Source organism: Hyperolius riggenbachi, chromosome 8 (assembly GCF_040937935.1).
Source record: "Hyperolius riggenbachi isolate aHypRig1 chromosome 8, aHypRig1.pri, whole genome shotgun sequence".
NCBI lineage: Eukaryota > Metazoa > Chordata > Amphibia > Anura > Hyperoliidae > Hyperolius > Hyperolius riggenbachi.
Genome location: NC_090653.1, coordinates 248,660,098 through 248,686,514, shown reverse-complemented (window position 1 = coordinate 248,686,514; position 26,417 = coordinate 248,660,098). Strand labels below are relative to the sequence as shown.

At 46.4% G+C, this 26,417-nt stretch overlaps 1 protein-coding gene across 4 annotated transcripts in view; it reads left to right on the top strand.

Moving 5' to 3' along the window:
* The window catches only part of LOC137527733 (folylpolyglutamate synthase, mitochondrial-like), a 75,893-nt gene that overhangs the window by 11,464 nt on the left and 38,012 nt on the right, over positions 1–26,417 (top strand). The window contains exons 1-4 of one of the 4 annotated variants that reach the window (XM_068248555.1): positions 2,916–3,136; positions 16,424–16,552; positions 18,597–18,650; positions 20,104–20,168. In XM_068248555.1, coding sequence (XP_068104656.1) covers positions 3,017–3,136; positions 16,424–16,552; positions 18,597–18,650; positions 20,104–20,168 — 368 coding nt within the window. In that variant the 5' untranslated portion in view covers positions 2,916–3,016. Of the gene's footprint in view, positions 1–2,915; positions 3,137–10,947; positions 11,014–13,373; positions 13,507–16,423; positions 16,553–18,596; positions 18,651–20,103; positions 20,169–26,417 lie in introns of those variants that run through there. The other 3 variants (XM_068248556.1, XM_068248558.1, XM_068248557.1) reach the window with 3 other exon arrangements.

Below are 26,417 nucleotides of genomic sequence, written 5' to 3'. Positions count from 1 at the left end.
TGGGCTACCGATCCGCGACCGGGAGCGCACATGGCCTCCTGGACGTAGCTCTACGTCCAGGAGGAGAAAGTAGTAAAAGGAAAAACAGGTTGTCTCAAAATTTCTTGCTTTTTTGTTTTTACTGATGGCTGACTTGATACAATACTCTACTGCTACTACTATTAGGACCCATTCACACTAGAGCGTTTTGCCGGCTATTTCGGCACAATGCTCAAGCGCTAGCGCTTTTTAAAGCGCTAGTGCTATAAAACCCTATGGGCCCGTTCTTACTTGGGTGATTTGCGTTAATCGCCGGTGATTAATGCAAATCACCAAACGCAAACGCGTAGCCTGCACCATTTTCAGGCGATTACCCGGCGATTGCGTTTCAGTGCTATAGAAGCGCTAAATCGCCGCAGTGTCCATTACATGCGGAAAAATCAATCCCGCAATGGGGCCTTACACCTTTTTTTTTTTTTTTACCAAAAGCTTACCCTTTCTGTGTGCACCCCCAACTTCTCCTATTCCGTGTGTCATAAGCCTCTCCCTTGGTCATAACCCCCCCCCCCCCCCCCCCCAAACAGTAGTGTATCATGAAAAAAATGTATTCTTACTCCAAAAATTCTGCAATGCGTTTCACTGGTCTATAGCCCGCCTCCTCAGGCAAGATACAATAAGGAGCAACTCTACTGTTGTCTTCTCTGGGGGGGTAAGTCCACCATTACCCCCCCCCCCCATCCCCCTTTAAAGGGGAACTGAAGAAAGAGGTATATGGAGGCTGTCATGTTTATTTCTTTTTAGACAATACCAGTTGCCTGGCAGCCCTGCTGATCCTCTGCCTCTAATACTATTAGCCATAGCCCCTGAACAAGCATGCAGCAGATCAGGTGTTTCAGTGGTTCAGACTTATAAGTCTGATCTGACAAGACTAGCTGCATGCTTGTTTCTGGTTTTAATCAGATACTACTGCAGAGAAATAGACCAGCAGGGCTGCCAGGCAACTGGTATTGATTAAAAGGAAATAAACATGACAGCCTCCATATACCTCTCTCTTCAGTTCCCCTTTAAACTACTTTTAGCATATTTTATCCTTTTCTGGCACCTCTGTATCGTGCACAGGACAGGAGGAAAGCATAGAGAAATACATATTGTATGTATTTAGATAGTTTAGTCGAATTCCCCTTATCTGTGACTAATCACAAGTTGTAATTTGATCTCAGTTGGCTGCAGCTAATTTGTGAACACAGGATGATAACCCTATGTCTGCTTCAATTAAAGCAGGAAGTGGACACACTGCAGGATTTGTATCAGCTGTAACAAACATTTTTTTTTTAGAGGTTACTATGCTGTTGTGTATCTTTTAGAGCAGAGAGGAAGTCCTGAGTTCAGATCCACTTTCTTAAGGTGGCCACTAACGATACAATCTTTTTCATCCAATTTTACCAAATCTATGTAGTATAAACTGAGTTAATATATTGAATGGATAATTTAGGCAGTTACCTTATATAACATATATTACATAGAAATGGTAAGATTGGATGAAAAAGATTGGATCATTAGTGGCTACTTTTAGTAGACATCTGGGCGGTACTTAACCACTTTACCACCACGCATGCGTATATCTACGCTCCTTTTAACACCCTTTCCCCACCAGGAGCGTAGATATACGCACCTCCCAACACTACCGCCGCTGTCCGCGCTCCCGCTCGCTCGTACGTGCGCTCCCGTGCTTGCGCACGCCACCGGCCGCTCGACCGAAGATCAATGAACGGGAAAAAAACGTTCCCGTTCGTTGATTTCAGCCCCCCAGCAATGATCGGCTTATGAGAAGCAGCGCGATCATTGTGGAAAAAAAAAGTTTCCCAGCCTCACTGAACTTCCTGTATGCGTACTTCTGACGCTTACAGATCGCATGAACAAAAAATTACTGTGGCCATCTTGTGGCCAAATAGTACAAATACATCCAAAACATTTTTCATATACAAATACATACTGTTACACTATAAATTAACTCATTACCTCCCACACTCCCCAATTTATTTATATTTTTGTAATAAAAAAAAAATTACAATAAAAAAAAAAAAATCATAGTTACCTTAGGGACTGAACTCTTTAAATATTTATGTCAAGAGGGTATAACACTGTTACTTTATAAACTATGGGCTTGTAATTAGGCAAAACTGAAAACAATGCACCTTTATTTCCAAATAAAATATTGGCGCCAAACATTGTGATAGGGACATAATTTAAACGGTGTAATAACCGGGACAAATGGGCAAATACATTTCATGGATTTTAATTACAGTAGCATGCATTATTTAAAAACTATAATGGCCGAAAACTGAAAAATAATGATTTTTTTCCCCACATTTTTTCCTATTTTCCCATTAAAGCGCATTTAGAATAAAATAATTCTTGGCATAATGTCCCACCTAAAGAAAGCCTAACTAGTGGCGAAAAGATAGATATACAAGATATAGTTCATTTCATTGCGACAAGTAAATAATAAAGTTATAGACAAATGAATGAAAGAAGCGCTGAAAGGTGAAAATTGCTCTGGTGCTCAAGGGGTAAAACCCCTCAGTGGTGAAGTGGTTAAAGGCTGATGTAACGTCGCCCCTATCATTTGTACAGCACTGCTTTATCGCTTTGTAAATAAAGTTTATTAATAACCCTGCACTAGCAAAAGCATCCATCTACGTGTAGTCCCCTATATGTAGCCGATAATAAAGCCTCTGCAGAGAGTTGCAGGCTTGCAATGCAGCTACATGTAATTTAGCAGCTTATCATTACAAGGCCGCCCCAGGTTCAGCTAAGTTAGCTACACAACCCCAAGCCTGTGTCACAAGCGGAGAGACCACACCCCCACACGCTGGCTCCTACCGCTAGTTCCCCATACGCTGACGCCGAGGTGGGCGTCACCAACCGCTGTCAGCTGCAGTAATTTGCGTCGTGCCACACTCAAGATGGCGCTGGTGAGCCGCCCGCTACCCGGGTTACACCAATAGAGTGAGAGGGCGTGTTCGATGCCTTTAGCATGGCTCCACGGTACCGGCCTTTCCACGCGGTGCTCAGGCTGCTGCCGTATGAGTGTGGCGCTGCGCGTGCCCGAGCATTCAGCGCCCAGGCCGCCCCGGCTGTCAGGATGGAGTACCAGGTGAGCGCGCCGGGGCTGAGGGGGGGCCCCTGACTCTGCATTACTCACCTTACATGACATTTGCTGGCTGCTTTTTGAGGAGGATGTCTCGCGGGAGGGAACACGTGAACAGCCACATGCTGGGGAACTACAAGTCCCGGCATGCTCTGACATCCGATTCCTCTGGACTCCAAATCACTGGTTTACACCTGAAGTGTGAATTCAGTCACTACACCGGGGAAGAACTGCTTCCAAAGTGCCAGAGGGGAGTCTAATAGCCTCTCTTACTGCCCAATGGCGCTAACTTTAGAGCAGGTGGGGGTGGAAATAATTGCAACTGCGGTGGAAATAATTGCAACTTTTGTCATAATTTGCATCTTCAACCTTTCCTCTGCCTCACATGAGCTTTCTTTCTATTACATTAGTCAGTGTCTCTCTCTCTCTCTCTCTCTCTCTCTCTCTCTCTTTAAAAAAAAAAAAAAAAATGTTCACTTACCTGAGGCTTCTGCCAGCCCCTTGCAGTTTTTTTTTGTCCTGTGCTGGTCCTCCAATACTCTATCTCCCGCCGCCAACTACTTTTGGTTCGTTAATACCTTTGACTTGTAAGTAGACTGCAACTGTGCCTGCATAGCTTTCTCGTGTTCTGGCCCGCAATAGCGTCCTGTGCTAATAGCGCAGGATGCTATAGCAGGTGGGGACGTGAAGAAAGCTACATGAGCACGCAGATGCAGTTGCCGCTTTGACCGAACCAAAAGTAGCTGGCGGGGGGAGGATGGAGGCTAGGGGAGGACACCGGCGCTGGACAGGAATGCTGCAAGAGGCTGGCAAAAGAAGCCCCAGGTATGTAGGTAGCAGTTGGCTGATGGTGTAATGGTTAAGGGCTCTGCCTCTGACACAGGAGACCAGGGTTCGAATCTCGGCTCTGCCTGTTCAGTAAGCCAGCACTAATTCAGTAGGAGACCTTTGGCAAGTCTCCCTTACACTGCTACTGCCAATAGAGCGCGCCCTAGTGGCTGCTGCTCTGCTCTGGCGCTTTGAGTCCGCAAGGAGAAAAGCGCAATATAAATGTTGTTTGTCTTGTCTTGTATGTGAAACAGTTGTTTTTTTTTTTTGTTTTTGTTTTTTTTTTTAAACTTTCAGTTCCGCTTTAAGTAGAAAAAAAATATTAACTTACCTGGGGCTTCTTCCAGCCTCCTGGACTCCTACTGTGCCCACAACATCCTCCTGATCCCCTCCAGAAAGCGGCGGCAAACCACCCAAAGCTGGGCTAGTGGGCACGCATGGTGTTCTGCGCCTGCACAGTATGCGTAGTTCACTGCTTGTAGGGGATTAGGGGTTGTGGACTCAGTTGGAATCCAGGGGGCTTTGACTTAAGTTTCCATTTAAACTACCCTCCACCGTCTTCTGCCTTGGGCTGCAGTCATAGTGGCCGTTATGTTCCCTGTGTCAGCAGGAGCGCATTGCATCGGGTGCAGTGCAATGCTTTCTTGTACTGGTAACAGACGCATTTAGAGGTACCATAGTGCCGCAACCCATTAATGCTACCACCGCACTGTGGCGCATTGCAGTGCGGCAAGCCACATTACAAAACAGCCATTCCACTGCACTACAGTGAACTTAGCCCAACACTAACCTACCCTATTCTGTGCCTAAAACTACCCTCTACCCCTCCTGTGCCTAACACTTACCTCTCCTCAACCCCCGTCCCCCTCTCCTCTGCTAAACACTAACCTCTCCTTAAAGTGAACCAGAGACGAAGCACCCTTGTGTATTTTACCATAGAAATCAGTGGGAACATTAGAGAAAACATTTACCATGCTCTCTGTTCCATCCTCACTGCTAAAAGTGTCTGTTATCTAGCTGAGATAAGAATCCCGGACTGAGCATTGATTCTGGCTTTGCTATAATGACTCAGCTATAATGATTCCTGAGCAAAGCCAGCAGGGGGCAGGCTTGGACTTGAAGACAGCAAAGAACACAGTCTCAGCTATAATTATTCTGTAGCAAAGCCAGACCGACTGCTTAGTCGGGATTCTTATCTTAGAGGTGATAACAGGCAAATTAAACAGAGAACAATGTAACAAAGAGCAGATTAGGTGTTTACTGTCATGTTCCCACTGATTTATAAGGTAAAATACATGAGGTTGCTTCATCTCTGGTTCTCTTTAACCCTACCTAACACTACAGGTGGCCACATATCACATGATTTTGCCAGCTGATCGGCCAAGAGGCAGAACGCTCTCTGATCAAATCTGATTAGACAGAGATCTGTTGGCTGCCATAAATTGCACACCGATAAACCGATTCTCAATCTATTTCAGTATGAAATCTTTTAGGAACCAGACTTGTGACACTGCTCCCGGCCATGTCCCTCCAAAGTTGTGTGTGCCCCAGTTCCCCACATGGTTGCTGGCGTGCCACCCAGCAGAGATTTTGACACCCTATGTCATCGGGTGGTGTTGTTGTATTTAAGAGCCCTAAGGAGTACAATGTAAATGCAGACAGCTCCAAAACGCTGTGGGGCTTGACCAAACAATAGAAAGCAACGGTAAAAGTTGTGAGATGTACCCTCCTATTTTATCTTACTTGCGATGCAGTTTAACTGTGGATCCCTACAGTTAAATATCAGGGATAATGGCTGGCAGCCGTCTGTCTGAGCCAGCCCTGAATTGTGCTGTCCTGTATACCTGAGGCAGGAGTCACACTTATGCTGGATACACACCATGCGTTTCCGCGTCGAATGCGTCCGTAGATACGCGTCGATTCGATTATTTCCAAGCATTTCCGAACGCATTTCGATGATTTTTAGGTCGATTGCCATGTAAAGTATGGCAAATCGACCTAACGATCCATCGAAGGTTGAATCGAACATGTCGGAAATAATCGAATCGATGCGTATTGACTGACGCATCGAACGCGAAAACGCATGGTGTGTATCCAGCATTAGAAGCAGGGCTGTGGAGTTGGAGTCGAGGAGTCAGAGCAATTTTGGGTACTTGGAGTTGGTTTCATAAACTGACGAGTTGGAGTCGGATGATTTTTATACCGACTCCACAGCCCTGCTTAGAAGTGTTTAAATAAAAAAAATTAAAAACAATTTTTTCCCACTACTGATTTTTTTCATTAGTAACTTTTTTTTTATTTTCAAAATTGCGTGTATTTTTATTTAATATGTTCAAATACATTATAGTGCGATTCGTGTCCAAATTTCATTTGTGATGCAAATAAAAAAAAAAAAAAAAAAAAAAAAAGCACCATTACTTTTTTTAGTCTGCACTGTGACCCGATTACTGTGCATAGAGAACCATTGAGTGTGTTTCTGCTAGGCAGAGAAAAAAACAAAAACACCGTCAGTGTTCTCCCCAGAATTTTTTTCCAGCCGGGTGGCATGAAAATGTAGCCGGGTGGGATATTAAGGTCGCGACGGGTGGGGAAAGAGGGTGATGGTGTGTGCTACTATTAGGTAAGAATGGACAGGGAGGATCATGCTGGGTGCTGCTCGCTGGGGAGGAGAGTAGGTGGATCGCGCTGGGTGTTGGTGAGGTAATCATACTAGGCACTGCCGATAGGGGTAGAGGATTACACTAAATGATGCTAATGGATTCCGAGGCATTACACTGAGTGTAGCTGTTGCGAGGGGCAATCCGATAAGAGCGCTGCCAAAGCCGGAATAATACCAGACAGGGCTGTAGACTGAGTGACTAATTTAGGCCCAAAACCACAAATGCCCACAGACCGTTCTGTTATGTCATTCAAAAAGTCTCCCAAAAGTCTTTGCTGACATAGTGGTAGTAAGCCCAGTGTAGACATGCTTGTTTGTCTTGCAAAACAGCATGCACTACAAAGATAAAATAAGTGCCTGGGGGCTTCTGCTGTGGCTTCTCCCCTTAAACAAAGTCAAGCACTGGTAAGCAGACATACATATATTCAGGAAATGTAGTATATAGAGGGGGTGGAGTAGAAAAAGTTAATACAAACTGAAGGGAAGAGGAATAGGTGTGAGTCTGGGAGGGAGATGGATTGTCTTTGAGGGACAGAGAGAGTGTGTGTGAAAGTGACTGGGGAAGGGGAAAGAAAAAAAAAGAGGGAGAAAGTTTGTCAGTTAGACAGAGGGAAATGTAGAGGGAGAGTGAGAGACATGCAGGAATGAAAATGTATGTGAGTGCACAGCACACTGCAGGACAGCTAGATTTACTATGTAACGTCTCCGTCTGGGGCAGAGCAGTGGGGGAAGGGAAGCAGTTGTATATGTAAAGTTGTCTAAAATAATACCGATCTCTAGCACAGAGACAGCAGCTGACCAGAAGGATTCCACTGCTTGGGGACCATTACTGCTATCAGATAACCATCTGCCCTGCTGTTACTCTCCCCGGCATGAACGAGCGCTTCTCCACATGGACCTCTGATCGGGTGAGGCTGGAGCACATGCTGGGAAGACAGGAGGAGGAGAGCCCGTCCTCTGCATGACAGGCAGATCAGCGACTCACCAGAGGGAACACAGGAAGCCCACGTTCTCTCAGTTCTTTCTCTGTGTGCCTCCTTCAAAGCTCCCGGGGTCTGGCTTGTAATGATTGTCAGGAGCTGAGGAGGAGGGCGGAGATTGTGTCAGAGTGACAGCGGGCCAGCTCCAATGCCACAGCTGATGTGCTCTGTGCTGGATGAGCGAGCGTGGAGGATTCAGAGGACAGCAAATATGATTAGTGATCACAGCAGCCGGGCGGGGACTGACCACCAGCCGGGCGCTCCGCCCAGTTAAAAGGCTCTAGGGAGAACACTGACCGTTTCGGCAAGTGTAACACCTGCCTCAGGCAATGAACAAGCTAAATTTTGCATTGCATAAGATGTTGGTCATGTCTAGGAAAAATCTAGGGTAACTTGAATAGAGACACCAGGCAACTGGTATTGTTTTAAACAGAACTAAATATGGCAGCCTCAATCTCTTCACTTCAGGTGTGCTTTAAAGTAAACCTGTGATGAAGAGAGTACAAGGGTTTATATGTACCCAGTGCTTCCTCCAGCCCATTTTAGTCTGTGGGCTCCCTCGAAGTCTCTCCGGGCCCCTCCATTCTCCCACTAAGCCGTACAGAGGCTACTGCGTGTCCTTCTATGGCCGGCAGCGTGACCAAGGAGGCAAGTGGCCAGCATTGCTCATATACAGTAGCTACCGAATGGCTCAGTCTGGGACTTTACCAGGGCTTATGGCGTTACTGGACAAACAGTGAGCAATAACATTGTTTTGAAATTGCATAGCAATGGCCAGTGTGCAAAGAGCTAATACTGCCATTTGTGGCTAGCACTGCTGCTCTGAAGTGTTCTATTCCCAGTAGATCTGGGGTCAGGCGATCTGCTTTGTACTGGGGAAGGAACTTGGCAACTCTTGGCAGAAAAGGACTGCATGTCCCAGCCAGGTACTATCAATGTATTTCTTGCACAAATAAATTACATGTAATGCACAAAAGTGGGTACGTTCTTAATTAATACAAATTAAGTGTAATATGCATAAAAAATTAGCAGGCTGAAAGTGGGCTAAAGCGTGCACAAGATAAATTACTGTAGTCCGGTGTTTGGCTCACTCAGTTCAGGTTTCATCCATTCTTCTGCACAAGTTGCCGACGCAGTAGAGTGGACCCGACTGGGATTGGCTATTTCCGACTGAACCGGGCCACTATAGCGCCTGCGCTGGAGCCGGGGAAGGTAAATATTGCAGGTGCTACTCTTCCTGTGCCACAGCCTTACAAACTTTCCGAGACCACCGGGGGATGGAGGAGGACAGGGGAAGCCTCAATCGGATCCAGAGGCTTCTACCTCCCAAGGTAAGTGCAGGGGCTCTCCTTCTCCCTCTCCTCCTCCTCCTCCTCCTCCTTCTGATAGTCTCTTTAAGAAGAGATTAAGATCTTCTGTTTAGCCATATACTTGCATGTGTAACATAACAGGTGTACTTTATAATTCTTCTGTCATTTGTTTAGGGTTAAACAAGGGCAGGTTTGCTATTCACGTAACCAAAATCAACTGCTCTGATTACAGAGTAAGCTAGTGCATGGCTGCAGTAATTCACACTACAAACTGAGCTGGTTGGGTACAATGTTTACATGATAAACCCACAACTCTCCTAAAGCTTCATAGACGTCGGATGTTTCTCGGCTGAGGTAGATGGTTGGAGCCCCCTCTGCTGAGAATCTAGTCTGGTTCCTCTATGCCTGTTATCTTACACTGGTTACAGATAGGTGTGGGGGATTGTTGAAACACACACTGAAGAGATGAATGGCAGCTATAAACAATGCTTGTTTTGCTTGATTGATTTCCAGACCCTCCAACCAACAACTTCCATGTGACCTGAGCATTCTTTTTCATTGGAAATTTGAGGCTCACTTTATACGCTGCAGTAGTGTTTAGAGTCCCCTTTTATCTGCCCATGTGAATGGAAGCGGTATGGAATGTGCATTTATTTACATTGCACTGTGCATGATATTGGCCTTCAGAGTTCATGGAGTCCAGGCAACTGATCTCTGTGCAGGGGAAAGGCCACTGGTGATATAGTTATCTTTTGCTTGTAGAACTTGACTGTGTGTGTTTGTGGAAGGATCAGATTAACTTATGTCCTATAATTACCCCTTTTACTTCAGCACTGACTTGTATTCCACAAGATGTGAAATGTGAGGTAAACACCAGATGGAACTTGCAAAGAAAAATGTTTGAAGCTGATAGAAACTGCCCTTTCTGTCCCCTGTATCTCCATTGCCCCCCTCTGCCCCACTGTGTCCCTCTGTGCCATCTTCCTCTGTCACCCTTTGTTCCACCTCCCGTCCCTATCCTCCTCCTGTGTTCTTCCAGCTCAGTGTGTACATGCAGAGTATAGTGCAGCAAAAGCTGCACTCTCACCTCCCTGTCGGAGTCCAGCTCTGTGCGACTATCCTGTCTGCGTCCTGCTCCCTCTAGTGCCGGGATGTCACTCTCCTCATGCAACTGCAATCACATGACATGCAGTAAGAGATGCAGGCACTAAGGAGAGTGGTGAGTGGACAGGCAGAAGCACAGCGCCGGACCCCAGGGGAGAGCACAGCTTATGCTGCACTGTTCTCTGCATTTACACACTGGGCCGGTGGAGAGCGACAAGTTGGGAAGCCGTTTATCTCGAGCCTTTGTATCCCAGGAACTACCTGTATTTTGGCACTCACCTTGCCTCTCGCCCTTCTCCACCCCCCATAGCAACAGAACACACAGCCAGCCTGCAAGCTAGCAACACGTCTGTACAGCGTTGATCCTGCCATGTTGCCCCGAGGGACAGGGTCCCGTGTTTGAGGTTTCACACACTTGACTATGCTGAATGGCAGGGGTTCATTTGTGTATGTGGCAGAGCCCAGTCCAGCGTTGGTACTGACACTGCAGTGGTTATTTCCTGTGTTACTAGAAGCAGAAAATAAGGCAAATCTTCTAAACCGAGACTGTAACCATTTCTTGCCCAGAACGAAAATCAGTTTCTGGCAGGAGTTCCTGTTTTCCAGTATGAGGTTTGAAAAGGATCTTCCATGGGAACGCAGTGCTTCTTCTCTCTGACACGCTGATGAATGAGATTCTGTTATATTGAAGATGACTTTGTATGAAAACACGTTTATGGCTTGTTTAGTTAGTCATAATATCTTGTTCCATGTGCAGCATGCAGACGCTGTTGTGTAAGAGGCTCAGACTCGCGAGTTCACACAGCGTGTACCAGGCAGGGTGTAAGGTACACGGCCTGTTGGAATAGACACAGAACACAGCTTTTAAATATTGACAGAGCTGCAGAGCAGTGTCTCCTGTGTCTGATATCTGAGGCTGCTCTGCGCAGTCCAGGCAGAGGGGCTACAGGGATGAGGCCCAGAAGCTGGATACTAGAGGCTGCCTGTCATCAGGCCTGGAGGGTAATAATATTCCTGAGACTAGCATTTCATATACACTGTGTGTGGCCACTATCATGTATTTATATAGTGCTGACCTCTTCATCAGTGCTTTATAGAGTACATAGTCAGTAACTGTCCCTCAGAAGATCTCAAATCCAATACCTACCATGGGTCTAGTCTTAAAGCTCTATTGTAGACTAAAGGTGGCCATACTTCTCAGCTTCACAGCTGATTGATCCTTCCAATTCCATAATTGTCAAATTGGATGGAAATCGGTGCCACCAAGAGCAAGACCCATTGACGATGCCACCAACTTTGGGCCAAAATTGTCACGCGTATCGATTGGACACGCTACAAGATGTTGGGCCATCGTGGTCGATTGGGTATGTGGCAGTAAAGGTGAGCGATATCTGGATGAGCGACAAACCTGCCCCCCTATTGTAAAATGTGTCCCGCTGGTGCAGTATGGCTCCAGGCTCCATCCACAATTAAATTGAATCTACCTGCCGTGTATTGGCAGCCGGCAGATCTCTTAGGGCTGTGGAGTCGGTACAAAAATCTTCCAACTCCGACTCCTCAGTTTATGAAACCTCTGACTCCGGGTACCGAAAATGGCTCCGACTCCTTAGTCTAATACTTACCAGGGCTGTGGATTTTGTACACCAATCATCCGACTCGTCAGTTTATGAAATCACTGACTCCGACTCCAGGTACCCAAAATTCCTCCGACTCCACAGCCCTGAGATCCTCTCTAATCAGATTTGATCAGAAAGAGATTTGACTCTTGGTTGAATCTGCCCATCATCGCTAGATGTATGGCTACCTTTTAAGGCCTGTTGTACACCCGCTAGGCAAAACTCAGCTGAGGCAGCTGATAATGACCACCTGTGACTAGAATTCCAGCGTGTGTACAGCAGCCCTTAGTGGCTGCCCACTTCAGCTGAGTGACTGCCAAGAGCTTTTTTTTTTTTTCCCCCCCTTCCACTTACCTGGCTTCCTGTAACATCACTTCCGCACCTTCTCTGACAGAGCTCATTGCTAGCCTTATGTACAGTGTTGACCCTGCATGGTCCCCCAAGGGATCCAGGCTACACTGAGCGTGTGTACGGGCCTTATAGTCTCGTACACCCAGAGGACTGTCATCCAACAGGGAATGGGATCTCTTGGGTGACAATTTGGAGTCGAGCTTGAACAGACATGTCAGTAGCCTATTGGCTAGCAGTTACAGTGGAGGGGGAAGGAGGGAAGATGCATTAGATCTATGGACTACTTGTTGGGTGGGAGTGTGGGGTTCTTGTACATTGGATTCTCCTGAAATGGTCTTCCTCTGCTCCCCGCGGCTGAGTTTATCTAGCTTGCGTACTTCGCTTATGGCCAATCTTAAAGGACAACTGAAGTGAGAAATATATAGAGGCTGCCATATTTATTTCCTTTTATACAATGCCAGTTGCCTGGAAGTCCTGCTGGTCTGTTAGGATGCAGGAGTGTCTGAAAAACACCAGGAACAAGCGTGCAGCTATTCTTGTCAGATCTGACAATGTCAGAAACACCTGATCTGCTGCATGCTTGTTTAGGGGCTATGTCTAACAGTATTAGAGGCAGAGGATCAGCAGGAAGGCCAGGCAACTGGTATTGCTTAAAAAGAAATAAATATGGCAGCCTCCATATACCTCTCACTTCAGTTGTCCTTTAAAGAGGAACTGTAAAGATTGGACTTCAACCTGATCAGTAGCGGATACCCATTTTCCCATGGGAAATCTTTACATTTTCTCTAAAGCCTCATACACATGGTACAATTTTTCCATCAGATCAATCGTAGATCTGATAAGAAGTTGCATCGTGTGTAGATGTCCAAATTGTTCCCGATCGATAATGTGATTGATTTTGTGTCAACTACCCAACATCGATCTTAATCTGATTGGACCAGGCGGAAATGATCTGGTCGGTCTGACGGAAAAGTGTTCCGTGTAGTCAGCTTTATAGATCATCAGGGATGTTTATATGGCTGGTATTGTGGTGAAACTCCTCCCATGGTGTGATGTCCTGACAGTTTCCAGTCTTGTGAGTCCTGTTGCATTGTGGGAAATAACTGCTGTTTCTAACTGCCAAGCAACCAGTATTTCCCTCTGTGCTTATGTAGATCTATAAAAAACAAAACAACCTTTTAGCATATCTTGTTATGCTGGGTACACACGATGAGATTTCCCGTTCGATTCCCGGGATCGAACGGATCGATTCGATTATTTCAAACATGTTCGATTGGATTTCGATCGTTTTTTTTCATGATAGGTATGCAAAATCGACGGAAAAAACGATCGAAATCCAATCGAACATGTTTGAAATAATCGAATCGTTTCGCAAATCGAGCGGGAAATCTCATCGTGTGTACCCAGCATTAGGGGTGTGGTTATAGATGATGGCAGTTGGTGCTGTCTGTTTTTTTTATGTCTGCCAGAAGTAAAGATAATTACATGAAGGCCAATTGTGCATCAAACAATATTAACAAATTACATGGTGAATATCAATCATTTCTTGATCTCTCTTCTATTTTTAACCGTCTCACTTTACAATGTATTGATTTTATTCTTTCCCTTTTTTTTTTTTTTTTTTTTTTTTTTGCAAAAGTTCCTCTGTAAGGGAAATCAGTTAACGTAACTTTGTTTTTTGGGATGTGGGAGGAAAAGTTCCTCCTTGCATAGTTGTGTATCCTTTATTTCTACATACTTGTTTACAGTTTATACTTCTCCTGCCTGGCTAGTTTCCAGATAGAAGAGTGAAGTCCTGCATCAGTTTACAGATGTACTTCCAGCAGCCTGGTATGTTCCATGGCGAGGAAAAGGAGTGGATGCTGGTGATGCTAACTTGCATGAAAATTCAATGTCATTTGTTTACAGCTGGCCATTGGGCCACTCCCGGTTCAGTAGGGAGTGCATTTGATTGGCCCAATCAAGAATGATCTCATTGGGCATCTCTGAGGCACAGTTGTTCTTCTGTCTGCAGTAAAAATGTTTCTGTACCTTGTTAGCCAAACAAATTATGTAGGTAGAAAAAAACAGTGTTGTAGAAGGTTCTACCTACATCTTCTGCTTGCAGGGTGTACTGTGGTGATCAGCCATGTGGTAGGCCCCTTGGTAGATTGCTGAAGGTAGGGTTTCTGTGTGTGACATAGCCAGCATGTTTGGGCTTTAGGGTTGAGGTGGATATAATAAAAAAATAAGTATGTGTGTGTATATGTGTGTGTGTGTGTGTGTGTGTGTGTGTGTGTGTGTGTGTGTGTGTGTATATATATGTATCTATCTATCTTCTCTGCAACCTTGGCAGCAGTACTCTTACGCAAACACAGTGAATCCAGCGCAGTAGTTTTGGGCGCAGCTGGCGCCACCATAGACCGCAGTGTTCTCCCCAGAATTTTTTTCCAGCCGGGTGACATGAAAAAGTAGCCGGGTGGTGTGAGATGAGGGACTGCAGGGCCGATTCTTCTGTGTGCAATTCTGCTTACAGCAGAGGAGGAGGTGAGCAGATTACAGCCGGGTGCTCACCAAAACTAGCCGGGTGGAGCACCCGGCTAAAAGAGCCTGGGGAGAACACTGGACCATAATAGGAATTACGGCTATAGTAGCGCACACTGAGTAACTTCGGTGCCGTCAAAAGACAGAGCTGAAGTTACTTTTAAAACACAATAATTCGTATTTCATTCTCCACCATCCATGGCGGCCTGGAGGGGGAATAGTATTTAACACGCCTGGAAACTTGTGCAGCAGCAGGATCAGCCATATACCGGCTGTATTCTGCGCCCAAGTCTCCCGTGCAGATTCCTCTCGTACGCACTCTTACGTACTCTGCTAGGAGTACTGTTGCCATGATACTGGCCAGAAACTCCCGTCTTGCTGCAGGAGTGATTAGATGATCAGAACAAAAGGTTTTGTTGTTCTGTGTGATGCTGCAGTGACTGGCAGCAAATGCTCTGCTCTTACACCCCACCATTACAGCCAGGGATGTGGCGTTGGTACAAAAATCATCCGACTCCAACTCTGACTCCTCGGTTTAGGAACCCTCTGACTCCAGGTACCCAGAAATTGCTTAGACTCCAACTCCACAGCCCTGGTTACAGCGCTGGCTCCCTCTAAACATCTACGCAGGGAAAAGCCATGTATGAGCAGCTTGGCTATACTGGGCATGCACGGATCTTATTTTAACTGCCCAGTACAGGTGCACTTGTACACGGACGGGCCAGCAACCATGAGAGCATGCTCTCGTGGTTGCTTTCCCGTCCATGTACAAGTGCACCTGTACTGGGCAGTAAAAATATGATCTGTGCATGCCCAGTATAGCCAAGCTGCTCATACATGGCTTTTCCCTGCGTGCACCAGTTGCTTTGTTCTACTGGGCATGTACGGACCATATTCATACATACTCATACAGATGTGCTCGTACACGGTTGGGAACGTGGCCATTAAAAAGAGGATCGTAGACATGCATCTTCCCAAACGGCACCTCCCCCCCATCCTCGTTTTTACACTGATTGCCCCAGAAATTTAGAGACACCATCTAATAAACAGTTGGTCACCTTTAACTCTGATCACAACTGAGTCTTCTTGGCATGGTCTCAACAAGATGCTAATCCTGTTGGTCCTTGCTGACATAATGGCAGCTCTAAATTGGGTGAGATTGGATGGTGGCGTTTCTAAGCTTTGAAGTGATCTTTCGACTTTGTCCCACAAATGCTCAAAAGGATTGAGGTCAGGGGACTGAGCTGGCCATGGAAACAGGTTAAACGCTTATTGATGTTCTTCAAACCAATTTGAGACTGAGCGAACCTGGTGGCAAGGGCCCACCACAAGGGTCTCTTCCTGGTGTTTGTTTTTTTTTTTTTTTTTTTCGTTTTTTTTTTTTTTTTATACCAAAAGGCACTCATGATTGTCTACTGCTGCTAAAGATCATCCTTCACAAAGTCCGTCTTGTATGTAGGGATATGTTTTGTGATGCACCTGCATTGAATTCAGCATTAATTTGTTGTGTCGTTGCCCATCTGTTGCTGCGGAAATCTTGTCTTACCCATTTTGACATTAACTTCCATGATAACTGCGTCGTCTGAAGCTGTGTTCCCTATAGAAGCAACTCTGCGTTGCTACATCACTGGATAGGATTCTATACTGTTACCTGAATTGTAATTATGCCTAAGTCTGCTGCACCCGCTAATTTCATCTCACGGCTACTTATAGATTTTCATAGTTGTCCATCTGAATTATTTGGAATGTCACTTGCTGAATGTTTTTTTAAAAACATTCGATATTCACTTGATTACATAATTTTTTTTTTAGGATTGAGGATAATTTAAAATGGTGTACATCACTTATAGAAAAGTCTGTTTGTTTGTTTTTTAATATTGTTATTGAAATGTCTTGTAATAAGTTTCTCTCGTTGTGGTCAGGATGCAATCCGCACGTTGAACACACTACAGACGAACGCCAGCTACCTGGACCAGGTGAAGCGGCTGCGGAGTGATCCCCAGGAGCAGCTGAAGGCTATGAAAACCTTCCTGGAGAGGAGCGGCCTGGCAGTAAGTGACAGCGTGGCCAGTGGGTTGTTTATTTGTTTTGTGGTTTTTTTTTTTCTTAGTAAAGTTGAGGTCTGCCCTATCCTGACAACTGATTCCACACCTTGCTAAAACCGCTGGTACCGAACATTGTCCCAGCATTTTTCTGCATGGTACACTTGACATAGAAACCTGATAAATAAATGCCAGAGTATCCCCTAATCATGAAAAGAACCCCGAGGTATGAGACCTATGGAAGCTGCCATATTTATTTCCTTTTAAACAGAACCAGTTGCCTGGCAGTCCTGCTTTCTTGTCAGTAGGGTCTAAATCACACACCTGAAACAAGCCTGCAGCTAATCTTGTCAGATCTATCATAGACATCACATCTGCATGCTTGTTCAGGGACTATGGCTTAAATCATTAGAGGCAGTGGATCAGCAGGACAGCCAGGCAATGTACATTATTTAAAAGGAAATAAACATGTCAGCCTCCATATACCTCTTGCCTCAGGTTGACCTGAAGACAAACCTGAACCTGAAGACAACAACAATTAGTTTTAGGTGATACCTTTAATGACTCACTGTAAAAGTTTTCTTCGCAAGCTTTCGAAACTTTTTTTTTTTTTTTTTTTTTTTCAGGCATGCTTCAAAACTGGATCAGAACCGTACTGCTGCCTATATACATAGGAAATGCTTATGATAAACATACTGTATGTGCTTGTTTGCTGCCCCCCCTCCCCATTTTTCCCTTCCCTCTGTTTAAATACACTTATAGATTTCCACCCAATATTCCAAAATGATCAATTTCTATCTGAGATGAAATCGATTCCTACCATACACTGTACATCAATTTCCAATACATTCCAGCAGGGAATCTATTGAAAATTGATTGAACTGCAGAGTTGCACTGCTCGATATAGTGCAAAGCTTTAGGCAAATCTGCCAATTCTCTTGCCATCATCCCCCCCCCCCCCCCCCCAAATTGTTTAACACTTTCCTTCCTGTCCGATCGATACTTTCGATTTAGTTTTAGGCAAAATCGATCAGACATTTTGGGGTATCGATTCCCAGTAGATTGAATCTGCAAGGAATCGACTAAGAAAATAGACTAGGACCCCACTGAACGTCTTGGACCAGGACTTGTTGGAGGGTGTACTCAGCAGCTCTCCTGTCCATGATGAACGCGGCCGACGCAGGACTCCTGGAGACTGCGCAGTAGCAAGGAGCCATTTGGACTCTTGTTTTCCCCGACGAGCCAGTATGGCTCCATGCTGTTGCACAGGTGCAAAGTTGCATGCGCAGTGCAGCCGTGCTCGTTCAACAACGGTCACCAACAGGAGCGCAGCCGCAAACTTCCAGATGGTCCCAGCTGTGGATCAGTGGTCGGGAGGAGGATGTGGGAAATCTGGATGATACCGAGGTAATCCTGTGACTTTCTCTCCATTTTAGCCCCCTTGCACACTTGTGCGCTGTGTCACTCCACGGTACGCTTCCCAGCAATGGCCATGCAAGTCTATGGAGACTTGCACAGTTCACGTGAAACGTTGCAGTGAGCCAGAAGGATCCAAACTGCCGCAATGCCGACACAAAGGCTACAGCGCATTGCCGCATAATCCGTACCGACCGCACTGATTATGCAGCAGTGCAGATAAATAGAAGACATAGCAGGTGTGCACAATGGGAGCGTGGTGCGCATGCGCGGACCGACGGGAATCACAGTGACGTACTTTTTGCCCAGTGAGTATGTCACTAGCCAAGAGCAGGCCTTTGCACATGACCCTGTCATCGCACCGCAATAGGTCTGCAACTGGCCTTAAAGTCACAGGTTTACTGATGGATGACTTCATTAAACAAGCTCAGAGTTTGGCTCATTGAACAGTCTCTTCCACCTATATGTGGTGATCCATGGAACAGCTGACAACTTTGCCATGCAGTTTTCTCTGTAGGTAGCCTGATTATAGGCTTGGGAAAACAATTATAAGGCTGTCCTTGTTTAGAATTATGTCTGCAAAAAAGCTGTCCATGTTTCTGTTCTTACAAAGTTTGCTTTGCTCCTTTGTGCCCAGGTGGAAGACTTGGATCAGTTAAACATAATCCATGTAACTGGAACAAAAGGCAAGGTGAGTCACTGGAGGACAAGAGTGGATTGCAGTCATGTAACTCACTATTGAACAGAGATGTCTATGGAGGGGATTGGGTTGGGCTTTGAATAAAAAGTCACATGTATATGAATGTCTTTGGATGGAAGAATATTGGAGTTGCTGCTGCATTTTATTAACATTTTATACTGCACTTTTTGCCTGGGTTAATAATTGCTGAAATATGGTTGTATAAAGCCTTAGGTAAATAGATGCAATTATAAAACCTGATGGGGAAATAGTGTTTTAAAGTGCACCCGAACTCTTGCACAGCACACAATGAAAAGTCTTTATTCCACATATAGTTGCTGAAGAAATCCTCTCTGTGTTCCTGTTCCTTGTTTAGCCAGATCAAAGTGTCTAATTAGTTTCTATCAGTGGGTAAGAATAGACTGCAGGGCTCTGCTCATATAGTAAAACATGAGGTTCAACCCCTCCTGAAAACAACTTTGTAAACTTCAGGGTTGTTCTAGGATTTCCACTATACTGTGGCTAATCTATTACAGAAGACAGGACATTCTGAATTTAGTTCTATTTTAAAGCAAACCTGAACTGAAAATGTAAAAGTCAAAATAAACATACAGAGGTCATACTTGCCTCCAGTGTAGTCTACGCCTCAATCTTTCTCCTCTCCTGAGTCCTGTTTGTCCACTGTAATCAATGGAATTCTCCATCCTCCATTTTAAAAATGGAGATGACCCTGTAACAGCTTCTGGGTCAACACACTGTTAAACTGTAATATCCCCCACTTGAGCCATAGGGAAAATGGAAATTACCTTGCACATCAGTTGTCCTTTCAGCCATAACTGACAGCAACCGATATATAACTGACAGCAACTGACAAATCTTGTCAGAACTGGAAAGGATTGTCAGAAGAAAGTAGTGAGCTTCTGAGAGGAACTGACAGATAAACTGCTGAACTTTGCTGCTGACACACACCCCAGGCAATGACACCTTTCAAAATATGGAGACATAATTTCCTCATCACATATCTCTCTGATATATCCTTGCTAATCTGCTGTTCTGAGAAGAGGAGCTGTACTGTTTTGGCCACTGACTTGCTGTTGATGCTAACCAATCAGCTGGCAGCAAGACACAACGACTTACCTATTGAGATCATGTTTCGAGCAGGAAGTAGAATATTGTCCGGGCAGCCATGCAAAGAAAGGACTGCTAATGAATGATCCAAATGGCTGTCATAAAGTGGGTGACAGGCAAGCATCCATGTGCTGCGTAGGTTTGGGAGGGAGGGGCTTGGAGGGAGTTGTGGACGATATTGAAAGAGGAGGGACTGAAGCTGCAGCAACTACACAATAGTGCACATATTCCAGCCCTACTCATTCTCTTTACTTCTGTCCTTTCCTCATTTTCATATGTTTTGAAATATGCTGAGGATGATCATGCAATGATATTTTATGCTGTTTTAATTGTTTAGGGATCTACATGTGCCTTCGCTGAGCAGATACTTCGGAACTGTGGCCTAAAGACTGGATTCTATAGGTAATTGTCAACTTACTGGAGATTTGATTTCTGAGATGGGCAGACAGTTTGTTATGCATGAAAAATAAAAAAATTGCGCTGCCTCACAGTCCAATATGAGTATGGAACACACAACAGTTCTTAGCCACGTAGCCACCAGAAGCGTAGTAGTTCCTCTTCAGTTGCCCTCAAAAAAACACAGAAACAAGATTCATCGCATAGACCATCAATTCAAAATTGATTCTCCACCAGCTAGGACCCGCGTGATATTTAGAGGGAACCACCTTCTCCTGTGCTCCACCACCCACAGGTATCGCCCTCACCTTTGACTGTAGCTGCCCAGACCTCACAGACAGCAATCAGCGCATAAGGTAATCACCAAATCCTGGCTTCTCACTGCTTTCGATCAACCAGATTGCTCACACCGATGCCAAGTATAAAGGAAGAGATAAAAAATATCATTGCGTAGGCTGCTAGCAGCACTTACTCTAGAGGGAGCAGACCCACCATCCAAAAAGACCACCGTGCCTATAAACTATTGGGGCCACCTCACACACGTGTCCCAGCACCCAACAGGACCACGCTCACCTATGATGTATGCTGCCCCACTCACAGACAGCCACTGAGCGTATTGGTGAGCCGTCCTCCGCACAGAGCCGGTGCTTAATGTAAACTTCCTCCACGTATAAGGAAAAAAGTAGCCCACTGCAACTGAATAATCTGATATAGTGTAAAACTATTTATTAAGAACAGTAAAAAGAGAGTGCTACTCACAAGCATAAAAAAGAGTCAGGCATATCATAAAATCCTTGAGGACTTGAGTTTGTTATGCATAACCAGCAAATGGATACTGTAGGTATGCGTCCAGCAAGGCCCTTAAAGTACATGTGCTTTTTAAAATGGTGTGGAAGTGTAAGGCTATTGCCACCTTCTGTTGTGTGTGTCCGGACCTACTGCATCTGTTCTTATTCATAGTGGCTGACGGCTACAGTGGCTGTAGCCATTACTCCTTTTCTAGTTCCCCATACTCTAACCTCTGCATTGTTGCAGAGGCTGATTTATCTTTAAAGGGAACCTGAGGTCAGAGGGATATGGAGGCTCCCATGCTTATTTTCTAGTAAACCATGCCAGTTGCCTGGCAGCCCTGTTGATCTTCTGGTATAAGTAGAGTCTGAGTCAAAACCCTGGAACAAGTATATAGCTAATCCAGTCAAACCTGAGTCAGCCGAGTCAAAGTACCTGATCTGCTGCATGATTGTTCAGAGTCTATGGCCAAAAGTATTACACAGGATCAGGAGGCGTGCCAGGCAACTGGTATTGCTTAAAAGGAAATAAATATGACAGCCTCCATATCCCTCTCATCTCGAGTTCACTGTAAAGGAGAACTGTAGTGAGAGGTATATGGAGGCTGCCATATTTATTTCCTTTTAAGCAATACCAGTTGCCTGGCAGTCCTGCTGATCCTCTGTCTCTAATATTTTTATCCATAGACCCTGAACAAGCATGCATCAGATCAGGTGTTTCTGACATTGTCAGATCTGACAAGATTAGCTGCATGCTTGTTTCTGGTGTGATTCGGACACTTCTGCAGTCAATAGATCAGCAGGGCGGCCAGGTAACTGATATTGCTTAAAAGGATATAAATACTGCGGCCTTCATATACCGTTCATTTTAGTTGTCCTTTATGGTTAGGAAGTTCCTAACTGAACCTGCAGGTGTTGATAGCCTCAGTTTACCTGCAGAGAGACGCATGCTATGCTATCCAGAAAAGCCGGTGTCATGCTGATGCACTGTGTTTGCCGGCACATTACAGGCTGAATTGCTGAATTCCTGTCACACGGGGATTGCTATGGAGAATGAATAGCACAAGCAGTGCCCATGTGACCTCAGCTTCATTCATGTGTGCTAATTGTTTAATAGTGCAGCCACTTAGAAACTGGGTCTTGTGCCATGAGGAAAGACTACGCTAGCCTGAGGATGTGAAGGAGCTTATGTGTGTATTTCCTGTGTAGAATGTATGAAAAACAAAATTGTTTTCAGAGTTACCACCATTGTGAGTTGTATCCTTATGACAAGTTTATTGTAGGAGAGGTTTGCAGCACTCTCTGGTCTCCAATCCTTTTTCTTCTGGTCTTTCTCCTCTTGCACCACTGTTCTTACTATCCTTGCCACACACTCCCCCCCCCCCCCCCCCTCATTTTAACCTCAATATTGCTCTAGATCCCCCTTTCCCCTGTTTTTCTCATCTACAGGCACTCCCCAGGCTCTCTTCCCTCACTAGCCCCCTTCCTTTTCCCAGATCTTGCTCCTGGTCTCTTTCCTCCCCTGCTTCTCATCTTGCTTAACCTTCCTGGCGGTAAGCCCGAGCTGAGCTCGGGCTATGCCGCGCAGGAAGATATCTCAGCCCCTGGTGGAGCGATTTGCTCCATTTAAAATGCTGTACGCGCAGCTAGCACTTTGCTAGCCGCGCGTACAGCTTGATCGCCGCCGCTCTGCGGCGATCGCCCGTACGCAGCGGCGCAAGAGGGCCCCCCCCCGCCAGAGCCCTGCGCTGCCCGGACCAATGAGTTCCGGGCAGCGCTATGGGCTGGATCGGAGGTGTCTGACGTCAGGACGTCGGCTGACGTCCATGACGTCATTCCGATCGTCGCCATGGCGACAGGAGAAGCCAAACAGGGGAGCGCGTTATATACGCGTTCCCCTGTTTGCTATTGATGCCGGCGACGATCGCACTAGAGGGACACATGCGCCCTCTAGTGGTGTTTCATGTAGCTACCACTCTGGTAGCTTTACATGAAACACAAAAATTTTTTTTAAAAAAAAAAGGATTTTTGCCATTTTGTCAAAAAAAATTAACCGCCAGGAGGGTTAAAGGGAACCCGAGGTGAGAGGTATATGGAGGCTGACATGTTTGTCCTTTTCAATAATGCAGATTGCCTGGCTGTCCTGCTGGACTATATGGCTGCAGTAGTGTCTGAATAACACCAGAAACAAGCACGCTGCTAGTCTTGTCAGATCTGACAATGTCAGAAACACCTGATATGCTGCATGCTTGTTCAAGGTCTATGGCTAAAAGCATTAGAGGCATTAGAAGCATTACAGTACCAGCAGGATAGCCAGGAAACTGGTATTGTTTAAAAGGAAATAAATATGGCAGCTTCCATATCCCTCTTGTTACAGTTGTCCTTTAAAGCAAGTCTGAAGGGAAATAAAAAAAACAAAACCGATACTCGCCTAAGGAGAGGGAAGGCTCTGGGTCATATAGAGCCTTCCTGTTCTCCTCACAGTCCCCTCCCTCCCCTGCAAGCTTCTTCGTTTCAATCTCCTGCCGCGGGAGACTTCGGAAGCAGGCAGGCTCCTGAAGACCAGCGGCTCTGTACTGCGAGTGTGCGAGAGAGGGCGCTCACACATGTGCAGCACGGAGTGGCCCATCCCGAAGTCAGCCCAACGCAGAAGAGAGCAGGCTACCACCCATGGTTCATAGACTGCTAACGGGGGAGACCGGGTAGGCTTTATAAGACTCAGAGCATTCCCTCTCATTAGGTGAGTATCTGTTTTTTTTTTTTTTTTTTTTTTTTTCTCTTTAGATTCCCTTTAAGGTGCCCATTAACTTCCTTGGCGGCATTCCCGCGCTAGGGTCGGGGCGGTAATCCCGACCTCTGCTCGGGGTAGCCGCAGGAGGCCGTGTGCAGAGTATAGCGCGCAGTGGGCGGTTTTACATGCCTCCCGGGGGATCCCGACGTCGGCCACCATTCTTCTTCCTCTCCTCCGGGGTTCTGCTTCCTGCTGGTGAGATCTCCGGCTGTCGTCATGGCGACAGCCGGCAATTTCACTTTGCAGTTACAGCGCCACCCGGAGGATGGAGGTATAACTGCAGCACTAGAGCCAGGGAGGTGAGTGATTGTAGAAATGCTGCAGATCTCCGTGGCAGCATGATTTTTTTTCCAGGTTTTGGGGTCTGAAAGGGTGCAAAAAAATTGCACCGCTTTTAGACCCTAAAATCCGCAAAGAATCGTAACGCCAAGGGGGTTAATGGTCCAGTTTCTTGTCTGATCGGATTGAGCATCGTTGGTGGCACAGTTTGACATCAAGCTATTTATTTACCAACTGTTCCGTTGATCCATATTTCAGATTGCTTCCTCTGCCTATCTTTGAATTGGTTAACCTTCCTGGCGGTAACCCCGAACGTAGTTCGGGGTAGGCCGCGCAGGAGGTTTTCTCCGGCCCTGCTGGGCCGATTTTCTTAATTTTTTTTTTTTTTGCTGGACATAGCTAGCACTTTGCTAGCTGCGCCAGCACACTGATCGCCTGTCACTCACGCCACATGACGTGGCTAGTCCCCTCCTCCTCAGCCCAATCACTATCACATCACAGTTCCGTGGGCCAATGGCGAGCGTGACGGGCGGGGCTTCCTGTCTACACCACGGAAGTCCGAGCACGCCGCCATTGCCCAAGGACACACGCGCGTGAGCAAGCGCCACACCGGCGCGAAACGGCTGTTGTGCCGTCCTCTCATCCCCTGGTCACACTCCCGCACCCGTCTTGGACACAGGTTAGATCGTTCCGCTTCATACATGCTGTGAATCCGCATACCATGTTGTATATGTCTGCTGGGAACAATCTTGAATAAATAATGTGATTTAAGGACGCTGTGCACGGACTGTCTCATATGTACTATATATCTTCAGTTGCCCATGTTAGCCCGGATGCACGCCTCCACACATGCCGCTGAGCAGAGAAGCGTAACAGACGGAGTTGCTACTTAAAGGTGCAGGGACCAATTTCCACCCCCATCACTGAGTGCCAGGCATATCTACTCCTTTTGTGTACTTCATTGTATCTGCAGCCTTGAGCACCAGTTGCATTCATGAATGCTGAAGGGGGCACACCGGACGTGGAATTACCGGAGTCAGGGAGTGACAGTGATTCTTCCCTGGACTATCCACTCATCAGTCAAGGTGTTTCGGAAGGTCGCGCTGGAGCGAGCACCATATTTGATCACAGTGCTTGTCCTGCACCAGCCAATCGGGAGGTTGTGACCAGGGTGCTGGAACTGAGGTTGGGAGGCCTCTGGGAGGAGAGGAGACAAAACTTTTCTGGACTGCTACCACCCTCAACAAATATAAGGAGGCAGGTTACATTGCACGGGGCTTCCGATCCTACAGGGAGCCCTCGGAATATCGTGAGGACAAACAATTTGTGGAGAGGTGGGAGACGGCCCACCTGGACTACTGCAGAACCCTGCAGGAGATAGTGAGAGAACGCACTATTGCCGAGCACAATAAAGTATCTGGAGAGTTACAGGAGACCAGAGAACAGCTGCAAGATGCGACGACAGAGAACAACTTTTGAGGCAATTATTGCCAAAATAGAGAAAGATTCTCCCTATACAAAACGAACTCAAAGCCAGAAAGCTAAAAAAATTTCATCGGGATCAGGACGACTTCAAAAAGGGAAGAATCTTTTTTATTGGGGTCAGGGAGGCACCCCGAACAAGGGAGTTCCCCCCCTCAAGAAAGGGAAGGGGTATTGGACAACCGACTCCGGGTCTGACACAGAGGACGAGAAAAGCACCAGACATCCAAAATCAAAGCAGTTCAGGAAGAAAAAGCAAGGGGGCAATCCGGCCTCCAAACCCAAACAACCAACCTCTAAACCATGTGCCTCGACCCCTTTAGGAAACGAGTCCGCCGAGGAGGCAGAGGGCGGAACAAGCCTGGAAAGGACTGTAACCTGGGACTCTCCAGTGGCGGTCAGGAAGGCCAATGGGAACACCGGCACGAAGAAGAGGCGAATCAGGGAGTAGCAGGGGGGGAGGTGGGGAGGGTGAGTTGCAGGTGGTCAATCTAACCGGGGAACCAATCCCTGAGGCATGCCTCGCCCTACTCAAGAAGGGTCTGGGTTTCTCTCCCACCAGAGACTTTGACTATGTGGACTTCTTTGTAGATCTTTACAAAACGACAAGGAAAATGATGCTCAGCCAACTACATCGGGATGGAAATGGGGAGCTCCGAGGACAGAGTGAAGGAGGCCCCACGATGACGGCAACCCCAGAGTCCACTTTAGGGTTCAGTCCCGTGGTGGACTGGGATGAAGCCGAGATGGAGGCACTCCGGATGCTAGAGGAGCTTTGGGAGGAGGGCGGAAACTGTTCTATGGAGATGGAGAATTCACCTAGCTCACGCCTCGGCCTGGGCAACCCCGGGGCCTTCAGGGCGTGTAGGTCTGTTCAGGCAGTACCAGTTCCCCCCCGGCTCCCCGATAGATCAT